The sequence below is a fragment of the Peromyscus californicus genome, unplaced genomic scaffold, assembly GCF_007827085.1.
Source record: "Peromyscus californicus insignis strain IS unplaced genomic scaffold, ASM782708v3 Scaffold_24__1_contigs__length_46423439, whole genome shotgun sequence".
NCBI lineage: Eukaryota > Metazoa > Chordata > Mammalia > Rodentia > Cricetidae > Peromyscus > Peromyscus californicus.
Window position 1 is genome coordinate 4841736 of NW_026294535.1, and position 17645 is coordinate 4859380.

Genomic DNA, 17645 nt, shown 5'->3' on the forward strand with positions numbered 1-17645 from the left:
GTCCCTGTGCTCGAACTCAGGCTTGGCAGCAGTCACCTTTACCACCTCGTTGGCCCTCGCCTGTTTTGACTTCAACTTGTCACATGAGGTCAAGGTGGAATTTTCTTTTCATCTGTGCTAAAGAGTTCAATTGTGGAGCATTCTGCATTCCAAATTTGGGGGCCAGGGATCCTCTCCAGTGTGCTTGATTTTCCTGTTTTGTTAGCCCTCCAATCTCTTTGTCCCTTAGAAACAGAAACACAGAAACCGCTCTAACCTTCACAGTGGGCTGGCTGCATTCCAGGCCTGTGTTTTCACGTCTCTGAGCACATGCCATCCTTGTAATGATTCTCTCAGGTAAATGGTTCCCTCACCCTCATCTTACAAGGAGAGAAAATGAAGCTTGGGAAGGATAAGCAACTTGCCCAAGACTGAACGGGTGGAAAATGGAAAAATGGAGACCAAACCCCAAATCTGTGGAACACACCACTCATGACTGTTCATTTATGTGACTGTCTCTGGACAACTACAGACATGGGACTGTTTCCCAACTGGCCCCATCATGTTTGGAAGGTTTCTGATGTTTAACAAAATTCAAAGAATGACTCTGAATATGATGTGCTCTGAAGTCGAAAAGTATCTTTTGACAATTCCAAAGATTTTGAGACATTTATAGGATTTGATGCTATTCCCCAAATTGTCCTTCCTTCCATCTTTTTCCCTGTTAACAAAATAAGCATTACACTATGCAAAGAGTTATTTATGCAAAACATGAAACCCAACTCTAGAACTTGGGCTTATGAAAACAAATGAAATGTCCTCATGGGTTAGGTGTCTTGCTTTCTCAAATTCAAAAGAGAGAGCAAAACAAAATAAAAATAAGCTTGTGTCAAGTAAAAATTTGATTTAAATGTTAGGAATAACATCCTTCACCCCAGACTGTAGGCTTCTTGAGGACAGAGGATCTGTCCATTCTATCCCAAGAGCTAGCACAGAACTGACACACAATGGGTACTTACAAGCCATTGGTTAATATGACAGATATGGATGGGGAGACGGCTAGATGGAGCAACAGGCGAAATGGATAGATGAAGGCTCTTTTCCCAATGGTTAAACACTGGGATAATCTATAAAGGACCCATCCTCTCTATATTCTGCAGATAGGAGTGGATGGATGGACGATCAACATGTGAGGCTGACAGACGAGAGGGTGTTTAGTTCCACGATTAAATATTGAGAGTACCTACACAGAATGCATCCCTACACATCCCTACATCTGAGTCTGCTCTCTGTCCAGAGACTTAGTTTTAAACATTCTATCCTAGATTTAGATAAAAAGCATGAATCAGCTGCAGTTTCTGCTGGCTCTGGGACTTAGAGGGTCACATGTGGGCTGAACTATGACCTTCCCCAAAGACAGATCAACAGATTCTGCCATCTGATGTGTAAAAACACACACACTGAATGCAGATAATCTGTGGAGGGCAGCCCCATGTGCTGGTACCAAAACATTTACAGTGCCCACCCCATTCCCAAGCAACATCTATTTTCAGGAAAGACACTTGGTTGGTACGTGTTTGCTGCAGCACCATATGACTTCGATTGGGGAGCAAAGAAAAAAAAACAGGTGCTCTGGCTTTGGTGAACACCACAGCGGCATAGGTGCCTAGCCTCCCTCTCACAAGCCAGGCTCAGAGGACTTCTAAAGATGCCCAAGGCATAGAATAAGGGGACAGCCACTACTTCAAAACGCCTGGGCATTGCCTGGCCTCCAGAGGATTAAAAAGCAAAAACCAAATGTAATTATCAATAATTTTCCTTTTCAAACATATTGATAACAGGTAAACACCCAGCAAGAGTCTGGCAGAGGAGAAGCAGATAGCAGGAAGGTTACGCTGTCTCTGGTTTTACAAAACCACCACACGCAAAATACTTCATATGAAAACACTAAGGAAGTAACGTAACACCCGGCCCGGCAGACAAGGGAACCAGAGCTCACCGTGAGGTTCAACGACACAGTGGAGCTCGCAGAAGCAGGAAGTGGAAATGGGCATGCTTCCGGGATTGGGGTCTTCTGCCTCCTGCTCTGACGTATCTGTCTTCATTCCACAGACCTTCTTGATTCTCATGAGGAGAGCCAGCCTGCAACCAGGTAGTTTCTAAACTGGGGTCAGAATCCAATTTCATGAAGTCTCCAGGTTTTAAAAGGTTGAAGCTGGAATTTAAGCCAGCCTTCCTGACTCTGAGGTAGGTGGGTCTTCTAGATGGTAAGAGGTCGCCCGTTAAAAGCCAGAGAAAAAGAGAGTGAGAGGGAGGCAGGAAACAAACTTTCTTTTCTTTCTGGTTTTTAAGACGTGGTTTCTCTGTGTAACAATCCTGGCTGAACAGGAACTCACTCTGTAGACCAGGCTGGCTTCGAACTCAGAGATCCACCTGCCTCTGCCTCTGGAGTTCTGGATCAAAGGCATGTGCCATCTCTGCTCGGCCAAATTTTTCATTTCTAATGAGTCAAACATCACAGATTTCCTTGTTAGACATGTTTTTTTTTTAAGCTAGTGTTTCAAATAGCCCAGACTTGCCTTGGACTTACTATGCAGTTAAGGATGACCTTGAAAGTATGCACAACCACGTCTGATGTATGAGGTGCTGGACATTGAACTCCGCAGTAAACAAGCATTCCTCTAATCGAGCTACATCTCCAACCTCAAAATGCATGTGAATGTGTGTGGATTCTACATACATGCATGTGCTGATTCACATGTATGTATGGGAGGGGTCCACACACATGTATGTGCAGAGGCATGTGTGCGTGCGTGTGTGTGTGTGTGTGTGTGTGTGTGTGTGTGTGTGCGTGCATGTGTGTGTGTGTCCAGAAGTTGATGCTGGTGTCTTCCTTTATCCTTCCCCACTCTGTTGCTAAGGGAGGCTCTTGGCTAACCAGCTCATCCTGAGGATCCCAGCTCCACCTCCCGAGCACTGGGATTACAAGCAGGCCATCATGCACTTGCAGGGCTTCTCTTGGCCCCCAAAACAATAACTTTCTTAATTATCTCCTTCCTGCCTACCCTACCCCACTTGTCCCAACAAACAGAGATAACGTGTTGAGAAACAGCCCAAGCCTCCTGAAAATGGCTGCCATGTTGAAAGCCCTCACATCAGTTATTCTACAGCACTGTTTACACTCTATTGAAGATGATGAGTAAAAGAACAAAACAACAAAAAACCTGTACTATAAAAGTTCCCAGATGTGACTGGGAGTCAAACAGCACTGAGGAGCCACCTCTAGAGCATGAGAAGGTGTCTAGGGGTCCAAGTTGGGGTGCTGCTGGTATTTCTCAGCACCACAGATCATCTGGATAACTAGCCTGCCTGGGAACTCCAGCAGTGCACGAACATGAAGCCACTGGGGCAAAGGTTGAAAACTCCTGCCTCCACGTGGACACCCACCATACGCCATACAGTCTTCTGCAACCCTTACATCGTCAAGGCTGGCCCATACAGACCCACTTGCAGATGAGAAGAACCGGGTTCAGCGAGCGATGCCGGTTTGTGGGAGATCACCAACTGCACAGGGCTGAATTCTCAGCTTTCCCCGGAAATCGTGTTCTGCGCTCCTGATCTGCACAGAGAAATCCCCTTCCGAGGAGGAGAAGCCAAAACAGACGCTACAATATGGGGATAAATGTGTTTGAGAAGCTGCCGCCGCCGGGACAAGGGGTGCCTTCATTTAATTTCACGTTGTTGAGGACTATAACTGGAGAAGAAACACCGTGGAAACAGATGCCCGATATTCTGAACTCCAGAAGAGACACGTTTTCTGGGCACAGGCAACCTCCTGTCTGAGATCTCAGCACCAGGCAGGAATGAGGCCGACAAGTTCATTAGCCTGCAGCTCGGCCTGCCACTTGCCTGGCACCACAATCAGCAGTGAGCAAAGAGGACAGAGGCCGGAAATGCCCACTGGCAGGAAAAGAAGACCCAACTCCCCTCCAAGGGCTCCCTTTCAGACAGTGGAGCGAACCCAGATCCATTTTCCCCAATGGCCAAAGAACTCGGAACGCCCCCAGAGGGTGGAGTGACATTCTGGCTTCCCCACAGGACCTCACCATCCAACCCCTCTTCTGAGAGTAAAAGGATAGCAATTCTTCCCAAGACACCTTGCAGCAGAGGCTAGAGTCATGGTCTTGGAATTAGGCTAGATGCGGGAGTCGGGAAACCTTGGGTGCCCAGCTGCCTTGCCCTGCACACCCTTAATGCAGTGTATCTTGGAGAAATGACTTCCTGATGGCCCTGAAAACCCACAGTGGAGCTCAGAATGCCTGGCCCTCCCCCTCAGAGCCAATGGAATGCTGAACTGAAGACAGTGGCCATGACAAAGCAACAAAGTCACAGGGGACTTTCATCCCCAAATACTGAACACAGGGAGGATGAGTCCTATCTGCCAGGACCTTCCTGTTGTGAAAGGTGCTGCAGAAATGCACACAGCCCATGGGAGAGTGGGTATACGGGAAAAGAAGAGGAGGAGAGCCGGAGGAAGGCCTAAAATGTCCTGATGGGGTCAGCGGCATCTAGTGCTGTGTCTTCCTCAGAGGCCTTCGGGTCGTTCATCTGCTCACTGAATATGTATTAAGCAGCTGTCTGGGGAAGAGTCAGGGACTCTGAGGTCAACTATTATCCCATCATTACTATTATTTGGCTAAAGCAGCTGGAGGAACAAAGATACGTCCAATTAAGTGACACTGGGATTCCCCTAAGAGGTGAAAAAAAGGCCGCCAGCAAGATTATAACGTGTTCTGTTCTCTTTGCTTTCAATTTACACAGCTCAACGGAGTGTCAGACAGTGAACCTCAAAACAAAAGGACACAACCTTCAAGACCAGAGAACAGAAGGGGTGGATGTACACACATGCATGCACGCATGCAGACCAGAGAACAGAAGGGGTGGATGTAAACACATGCATGCACGCATGCAGACCAGAGAACAGAAGGGGTGGATGTACACGAATGCATGTACGCACATATGCACACACATATGCACGCAGGCCAGAGAACAGAAGGAGTAAACACATGCACGCATGCACATATGCACGCAGGCCATGCACACACCACCTGCCAGTCTCAGACTGTCTGACCTCCTGAACAGACTAGAGTGAAACTAAGGCAAATGACTCTTCAGGGAAGTTCCAGGCCTCCTCTTCCCACACCTTCTGATGGGGGACAGGGACAGACTCAGTTCCACTCACAACGCGCATCGGCACACGGGCCCCACTCACAGGTGTATGCTGTACTCCACCAGGGTCATGCCTCAGGAGAAAGATCCCATTGCTGAACAAAAACCAGCATGTTCTAAGAGCCCCTTCAACTTAAGCCAAGCAAACCCAAGAGGCTCTGGTGCAAAATTCTGATGTGATATCAAACCTCAGAACCATTTGTCACCCTTCAAGCCTGGGCCATCATAACGGGCTCCTTGAGGCTATTTTCCTGAAAGACTGGGAGGTGGCTAATGAGACACACACCAAGAGCTGGAAGAGAAAGGCATTCTGTTTGATTTTCCACGGTGTCCTCACCCAGCCCCCCAAGCCACACCTCCTTGTGAAGGTCAAAAGCCACGGTGCTGCAGCCCTGAGTGACGGATGTCAGGGTTCCACAGTGCGGGGCAGGTTGCCATGCAGGGCACTGTGCCCGCCTCGCCTCTTAAATGGCAATATGCCGAAAGGTGCTTCCCTTCTAAACTTCTGTGATTACACGAGAAAAACATTAAGTTTGTGCCCTTACGTTAAGCGGGTATCCTGGAAATCCCCTGATAGTTCTGCTACCACACAGCCAGGAACTCCAGTTCACAAGAAGTTCTGGGCCTCCACCGACGGCCAGTTCTTCCCAAGAAGACACCTGGGCTCAGAAAAGTGTGACCATGAGGGTGCCAACCACATTGTGACATTTCCTCCAGCACTGTTACTTGATAGAAAAGAAAAAAGATTAAAAGTGAGGGAAGGACCCTGCCTGTTAAAATGTATAACACTGCCTTTCAAAATGTATAAGGACTTAGAAGAAACACCCTGGACCTTAGAATTAGAAGTGGTTTTTTTTTTTCTTTTAAGGCAAATTAATATCAGATCACAGATTTAAAACAAAAGGCCCTCAGACAGACAGACAGACACACACACACACACACACACACACACACACACACACACACACACACACACACACACACACACCCCGTCCCTGGCAAATGGAGCCTGCCTTCACAATGCAGCCTGCAGACTCCTTGACCTGTGCTGAAAGGGCCCTGTTGGCTATAACCACCCATCCACCCCTACTGGCTGGTTTTAGGTCAACTTGACACAAGCTGGAGCCCTTTCAGAAGAGGACTCTCAGCTGGCCAGTGGCGGTACACGCCTCTAACCCCAGCACTCGGGAGGCAGAGGAAGATCTCTGTGAGTTTGAGGCCAGCCTGGTCTATAGAGTTCAACTAAGTGCTGCAAGAAAAAAACCTGTCTTTAAAAAAAATAAAAATAAAAAAAATAAAAAGAAGAGGAGGAGGAGGAGGAGGAGGAGGGGGGACTCTCAATTGAAAAAAAAAGTTCCCCTTTCCTTCCCAAGTTGCTATTGGTTATACCCCAATCCTCAAATCCTGCCTCATTAGCTGAAGTGTGTTTCCTGGGAGACACACTAATGGCGCTCTCTCTCTCTCTCTCTCTCTCTCTCTCTCTCTCTCTCTCTCTCTCTCTCTCTCTCGTCTGTGATGCATAGCAAAGGGAGAGCCAGGACATTTAACTCTGATGGCACCTGCCTGGAACCGGGAAGGTGACACATACCTAGTGCGCATCCCTGAACGCAACACCCTTCCCAGGGCCTTCACGAGGATTCAGCAGGATCTGTCACAGAGGCAATTAACAACTAACAATAATGTCCCTCCAAGAAAACAACTCCTTCGGAACCCACGCAGCTGAGGAGGAAAATACACAAACTACAACAGTAGCGTGGTCACACACAGTTCTGGGGACACTTCATACCACAAAGTGACCTCCATTCCAGAAAGGCCCAGGGTGCTACCGAGTGAGAGAAGGTGAGGGATGCCACACAGCGGAGTCCACCAAGGGATCAGGAACAAAATGGCTGGCTGCGGGCAGGGGTGGGGGTGTTGGGGAATGCTGGCTCTATCTTCCAGGTATAACATGGCTGTGAACATTCTTAAACTCTCTCATTACCTGTACAAGACACACACAAGACTGGGCCCATCGACGCTCTGTTACGGAGGGAGGGGAGCCCATGATGCTCGACCTCTCCTTGAGTATCTACAGATAGCTAACGGTTGTGGAGGGAGGTGTATCTCTGGTGGTTACCCACTGATATGTTGTCTATGCTCCGGAAAATGACCCCTTACCTACGCTCCTGTAAAGAATCCTAATTAACGCCACTAGTCACCAAATCAAAACCAAGCAGAGGAGGGCCACAGAGTCAGGAGTGGAACAAAAGAGGCTAATGAGGAGGTGAACATGACCAAAATACTTTACACGTGTATACGAAATGTCACAGTAAAAGGGGGAAAGTCTGGCTTCAGGGAGCCAAAGTCACCAACCGTCAGCTTAAGTGACATCATATCTTTGTCATTCACTCAGTTCTATCACATGGACTCCCGGCTGCCCACAAAGACAGAATTCCTCCTGCAACCTGATCTCTACCTGGCCCAAGGCAAAATTCCTTCTCCGAGATCAGGTTTAGTGTCTGCCCCCGGTAGACACTGGCAAGCCTTGGTTCTTCAGGTCCCTTACCCACACCCTGCCTCCGCAGGTGTTAAGTCTCTGATCTTCAGAAGGAAGAGGGCCCTGGTAGCAGAAAGACTATGGAAAACTCCTCTTACAAAGGTCGCCAAACCCTGGTGCTCCGTTTTTTAGAGCCTGGCTTCCTGCGACTCAGCCCCATACCCCAAATAAAGACAATGAAAAGCCCAGGGGTGGAGCCCCAGGACACCCTACCCTAGAGCACAGAGTCATACAGTACAGTCTTCATTTCACCGGAGAGTCCTTGAGTTCCTTTTATGCTACTTCCAAGATGTTTCCGGAGAAAAGGCTTTGCGCATCAAATTCTACCCTCCCCAAAGTACTCGGGGCTGAGCTGGGAAGGTTCCGATAGCGCATTAAGTGGGGACAAGATGGTGACAACTGCCTGAAGAGACAAGGTAAAGCAGAGTGCACGAGCATATGGTGCACAGGAATCTCTGTCGTGGCTCCTTAAGCTGCAGGAGGAGACGCCATGGGAACAGGGAGCTCATGGCCGGCATGTGCACAGAACGGTGGGGTGGGGTAAGGGACTCCAAAGCACAGTGATGTCCTGCCAGCTCTTCCCATATGAGCAGACCTGGGGATGAAATGCCATGCTGCCTAGTGTCCACAGTGCTCCTCTCTAATCAATGTCTCTTTTTGTTCAATACAGCCCGGGGTGACAGGGGTATTCTGGGGGCTCCTCCAGGCAAGGAAGCCCATTTTAAGTGGATGACATATTCAATGGAGCCCCAGAGGGACAATATAAAATGCTTCACCATGTTAACCCACACACTCAGCTTCTGGGGGACCAGAAGGGCCAGAAGCTGGGGACGTGGATACTTCGGTGCAGGTCTGAAGCCATTCTAAGCACAGCAAAAGTGGAAGAAACGGTGCTCGTGGGTTAATAAGGCAAATGTCACGTGGCGGCCACGCACAGATGATTGTTTAGAGAAACATATGATGCAAAGCCCTGGGCTAGTCATGGAAATAATTGCTCACCAAGACAGAAGCAGATGAGTGCGGGGAAAAAAAGAGCCTTGGCCTGTGATCTCCCAGTGCACAGCAGCAGCTGGACTCCCCTGCTCTGCACACCCTTAATCTCAGCACTCCCACAAGTACGATTACCAGGCCCAGAGAAGGTGGGACACTTGCCTCAAGTCACAGTCTTTGGAAGCAACTACTCTGAGCAGTGGGTCTCAGTGGAGGTGATCTCGCTTCTAGGGAATATGTGACATTGTTCTGAGACTTCACAGAATGCTACAGGACATTCCACTGCTGAGGACATCCCCACCGTGGCCTAGTGCCAAAGCAAGCCTCTGTTCTTATTGGCCTCCAACCTCACCCTTATCACCTATCACACAGACAGCTTCCCTTCTGGTTTAAAAACGGCCCAAAGGATCGCAGCTTTTTAAACAAGAGCATAAGTCAGATTACCACAACTCTGTAGCCAAGAATGAAAACGAAAAACACAAACGCCATACGCCAGGCAACTTCGCTCCCCTTGGCCCTGCACACTTCTCTGCTTGGGCTCAGAACACTTGGCTCCCCTTGGCTCTGCACACTTCGATGCCCTTGGCCCTGCACTCTGTGTTCTCCTTGGCCTTGCACACTTCACTCCCCCTGGCCTTGCACACTTTGCTCTCCTTGGCCCTACACTAGTGTTTCTGTCCCAGGGCTTCAGAATCTTTTGTTTATCCTGCCTGAGAATCTCCCTGCTATTTGATCAAGATCACGAAGGCTCAGCGCTCCACGAAGGCTCTGCGCTCCAGCCTCATCCCCTTCACACCAAGCATCACCTTCTTCCTCCTCAAGCCTGCCCTGATTGCCACCCGGCCGCTTCCTGGCCCTCCCTTCCTCCCTCTTTAGTAGCATCGTTAAGATCTGGCATGGCAGGGTGGTGGTGTTGTTGTTTTTATCTGTACGTTGTCTCATCCTCAGCGAAGATGGAATTATCACCTGTGCTATTGATTGCTTTTTCTTTTCATGTGGGACTCTGCAGGAACTCAATAAATATTTGGAAAAAAAATTGTGAATGAATGCAGATTGTTTACCTTTCCTCAGAAATCTGAAAGCTTTCACACTCCCAAAGCTTAGTGCCATGAGAGGCCAAGTGTCTGGACAGAACTGGGCTCCCTCTGAGTGGTACGGTAACCACTGCTCTAGAATGGATGTAGTACACATTTTCCTCAAGAGCCAGAGAACAATTTCGAGCTTTGAGGTCATTCAGCCTCTGAAGTGACTGCTCAGTTCTGCCATGATGGCACCAACGTGCTAGAAAAACACACAAAGGACAAGCATAGCTGAGTTCCAGGGAGACTGTTTAGGGACATGGGCATCTGAGTTTCATAGAATTTTCATGTTGGGAAATATCCTTTTGATTTTCTTCCAGCTACTTTAAGATAAACACAGTTCTCAGCTCATGAGCATTACAAGCACAGGCTAGTCTTGGTCCTTACATCACGGTTTGTCCGCTTCTTTCACTTTCATGTCTTCATGAATTTCGTGATTTATTCAATTATACTAATCACATTCAGTAAGGGATGGCTCCGAGTCCTTTTCTGGTCATCAAGGTCATGGAGTCCTAGACTCTGACTCCATGAACTGTCACACTCTAAACAGTCACAAAACCTGGTCCGCCATAGCTTGAGAGGGCTTAATGAGCCTATCACAGACCTTAGCACATCAGGAGGAGGAGCCTAGAGAACCAGGAGGGAGGAGCCTGGCGAGCCAGGAGGGAGGAGCCCAGCGAATCAGGAGGGAGGAGCCCAGCGAACCAGGAGGGAGGAGCCCAGTGAACCAGGAGGGAGGAGCCTAGTGAACCAGGAGGGAGGAGCCCAGTGAACCAGGAGGGAGGAGCCCAGCGAACCAGGAGGGAGGAGCCTAGAGAACCAGGAGGGAGGAGCCTAGTGAACCAGGAGGGAGGAGCCCAGGGAACCAGGAGGGAGGAGCCCAGGGAACCAGGAGGGAGGAGCCCAGAGAACCAGGAGGGAGGAGCCCAGAGAACCAGGAGGGAGGAGCCCAGTGAACCAGGAGGGAGGAGCCCAGGGAACCAGGAGGGAGGAGCCTAGTGAACCAGGAGGGAGGAGCCCAGGGAACCAGGAGAGAGGAGCCTAGTGAACCAGGAGGGAGGAGCCCAGCGAACCAGGAGGGAGGAGCCCAGGGAACCAGGAGGGAGGAGCCTAGTGAACCAGGAGGGAGGAGCCCAGCGAACCAGGAGGGAGGAGCCCAGAGAACCAGGAGGGAGGAGCCTAGTGAACCAGGAGGGAGGAGCCCAGAGAACCAGGAGGGAGGAGCCTAGTGAACCAGGAGGGTGGAGCCCAGCGAGTAGAAACGCCAGCTCAGCAACAGCCCCTGTCCAGGAAAGAAAATGCCAAAGCAACAGTACTACTGAGGACCATCCACCCCATAGGGCACAGTTGTTCAGCTGGTCTCGGAAGAAGAAAAAAAATGTAGATTCCGCCGGGTGGTGGTGGCGCACGCCTTTAATCCCAGCACTCGGGAGGCAGAGCCAGGCGGATCTCTGTGAGTTCGAGGCCAGCCTGGACTACCAAGTGAGTTCCAGGAAAGGCGCAAAGCTACAGAGAAACCCTGTCTCGAAAAACCAAAAAAAAAAAAAAAAAATGTAGAGTCCAGCGTCTTCTTGCCCTTTGGCCTTACAGGAAAAAAAAAAAGTTAATGGCATAGAAAATTGCTTGTGCTGCCCCAGATTGCAAGGAAAGTCCTGATGATAAATACACAAAATAAAAAAGCCAAGACAACTTTTTTCCCACCTAAATTCCCCACACATTCCCCAAATGGTCACTAAGACACTCTAGGGCAATATAAACACACTCAGAGGAGGGAGGAAAAATTTCACACACAAAATCTGAGAATTACTTAGCAATAACCACTGAACATAGAAGGTAGTACTTTATAATACTACCCAAATCAATTACAAGCAGTGTAATGGGAGATATGTATCTGGGAGATACGACACTTGCACACACACACACACACACACACACACACACACACACATACACATACGTGCACACACACACAAAGAAATCAAAGTCTTCAGGTTTCAAATACCAAATCAAGAACTGGTTAACCAGCCATGCCCACCTCAACACAGGATCCAGTCAAGAGGAACCGTGAACTTCACCCCAGACACCCAAACACCTAGATCAAGAAACGGCCATAAAAATCAATGGCCTACCTCAGGATCTGGCAAGCATGTCGTGGGTCTGTCCCTCTCTTCCTCACACCCTTCCACTAAGGAATTTTCAAGACAAATTATTAAACCCTAAACGTCAGAGTCTTGATGGAAACATCTCAAGGGAGGCTGGTTCTTCATGTTCTGGAACTTCAGCTGGTGCCTCTCTCCACAACATCGGAAATGTTTTGCCTTGCCTATTCCTAAAATTCTTCCCCTCTGCCTCCTACTCTCTGGTGGTACAGCTAACCACCAAGCCTGGATCCAACCTCTTGAGCAACAGCTTTGAATGGCTCCTTCCTGTCCAGAAAATTCAATTAAAGCCTATATTGGTAACAGAGCATTGATTTCCCAACCCAGAATACTTTCAAAACCAGTAAAAGGGAGGAGGGGATGGTCATCACCAATGACACCGAGACAACAGCAAACATCAGTAAACCAACTATCCAACTTTGCAAAGAGAACGCTCTCGGCTTGCTAGGTTAAGCCTCTCATCTTTTTAAGGAAACTGTGTCTGGCATAGGTCCTGAGACACCAAGGTACTCAGTCATGGGTGTTTGTGGAATTGTGTCTGCAAACCAAGGATCTCAGACAGGATCATGGGTACCAGGTATAACCAGTCTGTCTCCAAGAAATCTTGAAGAATACAAATTGAAATCACACCACAGCATCATCGTTCCTGACAGTTCTGTTTCATTTTATTTCTACCCTGGACATTTCTTGTTTTTTCAAGTCAGGGTCTCACTATGTAGCTCTGGCTGCCCTGGAACTATGTAGACAAGGTTGGCCTCTGCCTCCCATGAGTGCTAGGATTAAAGGCTACTCTACTGTGTTTGGCTTTACCCTGAACATTTTTAAATCTCTCCCCAATGGTGATTTTTAAAAATCTTAATAAATAATAATAATAATAATAATAATTATTATTATTATTATTATTATTATTATTACTTTCCATTCACTACGTGCTGCACATGTGTGGCATCATCAAGGAGCCTTAGGTATGTCTCCAACAGTCCTACTATGGAAAGTGTTGGGGTCCCATTCTCTAAGTAAAGAAATTGAGGCTCCACAAGGATAAATAATTCCCTTCCAGTCGAAGACTCTGCCCAAAGTCATTCTCTTCCATAACTAGAAAACTTACCAGGCAGAACACTTTGGTTCCAAAGCATTACTTTTTTAAACCATTTCATGACTGAGACAAGCTGGCATAACATTCAGCAAACACTAAAAGGCCTTGAAATTGGCCATGCGTGGACCGGCTGTAGCACTGGCTGTCAGTTCCAATTACTACTACCTTATGTGGATTGAAACCGAAGGAACACGAGAAGACGCGGGAGAAAGCCGGCAGGAGCCTGTGATAACACTCCACACGCCCCTCCTTTGAAGGCAGAAATTGGCATCTTTTAAGAAAAGATTTGCTTTCATTACTTAATTATGTGTATATGTGGAGGTGGGGTACGTGCATGTGAGTGAAAGGGCCTCAGAGTCCCTCCCTGAAGCTGGACTTACATGCAGTTGTGAGCAGTACATAGATAAGAGTGCTGGAATCCCAACTCAATCCTCTTACCCGAGCAGTAAGCGCTGTAACTCTGTAACTGCTGAACCACTGCCCCAGCCCCAGATGTTAGGCATCTTGGTGTTTAAGCTCCAGGTAAGTTTTGCTAAGCAACACCCCCCCACACCCACACAAGACACGTTTTCCTGATAGGGTTAGAGGAGGGCGCAGGAGGAGGAAGAGGAGACGCTATTATTAAAGACAACAGAGGAAAGCTTACATTTCAAGAAGGTACAGAATTCAGGCTACAGACTTCCTGAGAGTGGACCAGATTCAAACAGGGGTTGTCCCAACCTCCCAGGCATGGTACTCAACTTCCTTTGTTCTGGGAAGTTCTTCATGGAAGGTCTTAGAAAATCCATCTGCCCTGATGTTTTGACACATGGTCTTTTCAAACAAAGAGCTTCAAAAACAAACAAAAAAAAACCAAACAAACAAATGGAGATATATGTGTTTAAAGGCCTACCTCAAACCTACCCATTTGAAAGCAAATTTCCCTAAATCTGTAAAATTATGGCTCTCATGAGTAGATACCTCAAATTACAAGCAACCACTTTACAATCACACAATAGACTGTTGACTCTCTTTTAAAAAGAGAAGAAAAAAAAATCCAAGAACTTTACAAACACTCAGAAGGAATCATTAACCAGCTTCCCGTGACCAGCGGAGGGGATCTCAGCCCGACAGAGAAGGCTTTGTCTAGGAGGAGAGGCTCTCTGCTGTTGTCTCCCTCACACTGATTTTGGAAGATGGGTTGCACAGACATTTCCCCATGAGGAGAAAGGAACACAGTTTTACTGTGGCCACTGAATTCTACAGTTACCAACTCTTTGCAGATTCAGTTCTGTTCCTGGCAGTACATCTGCCCATCACTGATCTCAGAAGCCTTACAACAGGTAAGACAGGGCCCTGTGTTCCCTGCAACAGGCATCCAGGTATGCCATCGACCCAAGTGACCTAAAACTTAGCTCTAAGAACCGCAAAGAGCAACATGCTTATCTTCATCATGCATAAACTGTGCCCTGTTGCTTTCTGTTCCTGATAAAAGACTCTGGCCCAAACAAAGGGTTCATTTAAGCTTACAGGTGACGGTCCATCATGGAGGAAAGCCAGAGCAGGAGTAAGGAACCTGGAGTCTGGAACTACGGACCATGGAGGAACAGTGAATGCTTATGGCTTGTTCCCCCTGGCTCGTTCAGCTCTTTCTTAAATAGCCTAGGCCCACCTGCCTAGGAATGGCACCGCCCACAGTGGGCTCAGCCCTCCTGCCTCAATTAGCAATTGAGAAAGGGCCTCACAGACAGACCCACACACCGGCCAATCTGACTGAGGGCAATTCTTTAATGGAGGTTCTCTCTTCCTAGGTAACTCTAGGCTTCTGTCAAGTTGGCAGGTGACGCTAACTATGACAGGCTGTAAATGCCAGCTCCCAAGCTGTAAGCCTTCCCACTTTCTGGTTCAAAGACCACCACCGGATCACATGGCTGAAGACTAGGACCCAATGTTGTATGAAGTAGATATGGGAATTAGTTAAGATTGGCTTAACAGTGGGAAACCAAGTAGAGGCAGACAAACCAGAGCTGTTCTCTCCTGCATAAAGACTACGGCATGAAGTGTTATTACACAGAACAGAAGCAGGGAGAAGACTGCATCCCTCGCCCCGCTAGGGTAGATCTCTGGAGAGCAGAAGTCACAGAGAGCTTTTCTAAGCCCAACTTACTAAGTCCAAGGTCCCCATGCCAGTCTGGCTGGGTGTTGGGATTAAAAAAACAAAACAAAACAAAACAGCTACTCTGGGTTGATCTTGAAAGCCTGTGTTGGAAGGTGGCAGACCCAGAAGACGGAATGAGCCTGGGTTCCTGAGGCAGCATGTGGAGGAGAGCTGCTGTGTTAATTCGCTTTCTCTGTGACTAACAAACGCACAAGGAGATCAACTTGTGTGTGTGGGGGGGGGGGGGGGTGTGCTTCATGGCTTTAGAGGTTCTAGTCCATGCTCAGTTGGTCCTGGTGCCTTGGGTAAGGCAGCGCATCAGAGGGAGAGCATCTGGCAGAGTAAAAGGCCTCTCCTGGGGAGAAACAAATGAGCCTGGAAGCTGCTGTCCTCTGGAGGGCACACCTCCAGTGACCTGAAGACTTCCCAGGCAACTCTTAAGGGTCCCACTCCCTCCTAGCAACACCTCCTCAGACAGCGGGCTTGACCACGCGGTCCTTTAGGAGACACTTAGGATCCAAACTACAGCAGCCGCCCAACTAGAAATACCTACTCTAGACTATGACGTAAGTGAGAAGGGAGCTTCTCCTGTTTCATTGCCTCAATTTGGAAGTCTTGGTTGCAGAAGCTAGTGTTGCCTTAAATAACACCCACAGTGTGGAGCATTCATTCATGAGTTAGGGCCCTCACGGATTTGGGCTTGCTGACTGTTACGTATCTGTAGCCGGCCCATCCACAAACACTGCCCTTCAGGAGCAGCGTGAGAGAACACATGGATGCAGGAGCTAGGAACAAGTAAAGTACCCAGGCTTGCTGGTGAGGACTATCACAGAAAAAAATGGCCTAGCAGGGACCTCGAGGATGAGCACAGTTATTTCAGCGGCAGCAGCAGCAACACACAGGACCAACAAACACATCTGGACTTGACAGAAAATTGTACTCACACAAAGATTCAGGGTCAGCTATGGGAAAGGCTGGCTGGCCATGTGTACATAGTCCTGGGAGCTGCTTCCCTTCAGCCCATGCACATCTCCCCGTGCGATTTCATATCCAGAGGAGGTGACCGCATCATCGCAAAGACTGGGATGGAGCTGTCTGTGGACCGTGAGGGCTATGGAGAACTGCCACAATTATATCATTGAGGGGACCAGAATGAGACCGCACGACTCTGTTACTTCTGGCCCTTCTCAGGGTAACGAGGTTCATTTTGCTTGTTTTTATTCCTAACTGTGGGGTGTCCTGCACACACTTGCTTCAGCAGCAGGGCAACGTGTGAATACCCCCACAGATGCCAGCCTTAAGTGAGCATCCCACTGGGTGCAGACACCCATGGCTGTTGTCCTCTCTCTCCTCAGTCAACCCACACAGCGCCCCTAGAAGGGAGGGAGGGAGCGAGGGAGGGAGGGGCAGGAGGGAGGGGTAGAAGGAGGGAGGGAGAAAAGAAGGGAGGGAGAGAGGGAGGGAGGGAGGAAGGGAAGAAGTGTCTAGCACTTGGGAGGAGGTTGCAGATGGGCTCAGTTCCTCACCCCTCCCTGGTGCATTCCTCAGGCAGGTGTTCTGCCTAGCACCTGGGTATTAGGCTTGGCCACCGCCTTGCTATGCCAATGGGACACGAGCAAGCACTGCCCAAAGAGAAGAGATGGAGGCATCTCCATGAACCTTTGACGTATCTATTGATGACCTTCAGACATGTGATCGCTGCCCATCAAGGTCAGGGCTGCTCTCCAGCCACCAAGATGTGTGAACAGTAAACAAGACTGTGTGTCACCGACGTTCGGTGGCTGCATGCTAGGCAGCATCACTGTGGCATCGACGCATGCTGTCTCCGTCACCGTCTCACAAATGAGAAACTGAGGTACAGAGCGACGCCATGGTCAGGGTCTAGCAGCCGGCAGAAGCTCTCGGCTTGAAAGCAAGCAGAGGCCTACCTTTGTTCTGACCCATTTCGTGGTCTTCACTTCTCTCAGTACATTGCCAAGAGCTAACCCTGTCTCGGCTGGAGGCAAAACCTATGGCCTGGGCTCTCAGGTGGGGGTCGAGGCTGGAGCAGAGACCCTTACCTATCCTGACTGGTGGCATCCATCTTTCTCCAGCTGCTGATAGCTGCCACCTGTTTACAGCTCACCTCCCCACTCTCCTGTAGTGGGTAGCCATTCCAGCTTTGATCTGGAAGTTCCAACCCCCATTGAGACTTCGGCAACTGTCACGCCTACAAGGCGGGGCCAAGGGAGGCGCCTGGGGACCCGAGATCTGGATCGGTGGGAGCGCTCGCGCTCTGTTGCGGGACCCTGGATAGTGGAGGTGGACCGAGCAGAGCTCCAGAGAACACCGCTGGACTGCGATACACCTTCCCCAGACTCCGCGACCTACCTATCCCTTAATTTGTAAGTTACGACATTAAATAAATCTCCTTTTAACTACGTGGAGTGGCCTTAATAAT

General features: G+C 48.9%; 1 protein-coding gene across 4 annotated transcripts in view; it reads right to left on the reverse strand.

Annotated features, from left to right (window-relative positions):
- Chst11 (carbohydrate sulfotransferase 11) overlaps nucleotides 1–17645 on the reverse strand; it is a 219302-nt gene that overhangs the window by 157784 nt on the left and 43873 nt on the right. The window contains exon 1 of one of the 4 annotated variants that reach the window (XM_052752993.1): nucleotides 3487–3731. The exons of 2 other annotated variants lie outside the window; for them this stretch is intronic. Coding sequence is in view for 1 of the 2 variants with exons in the window: in XM_052752990.1 (XP_052608950.1) it covers nucleotides 1979–2108 (130 nt within the window). In the remaining variant the exon portion in view is untranslated. Of the gene's footprint in view, nucleotides 1–1978; nucleotides 2109–3486; nucleotides 3732–17645 lie in introns of those variants that run through there. One more of the 4 variants, XM_052752990.1, reaches the window with a different exon arrangement.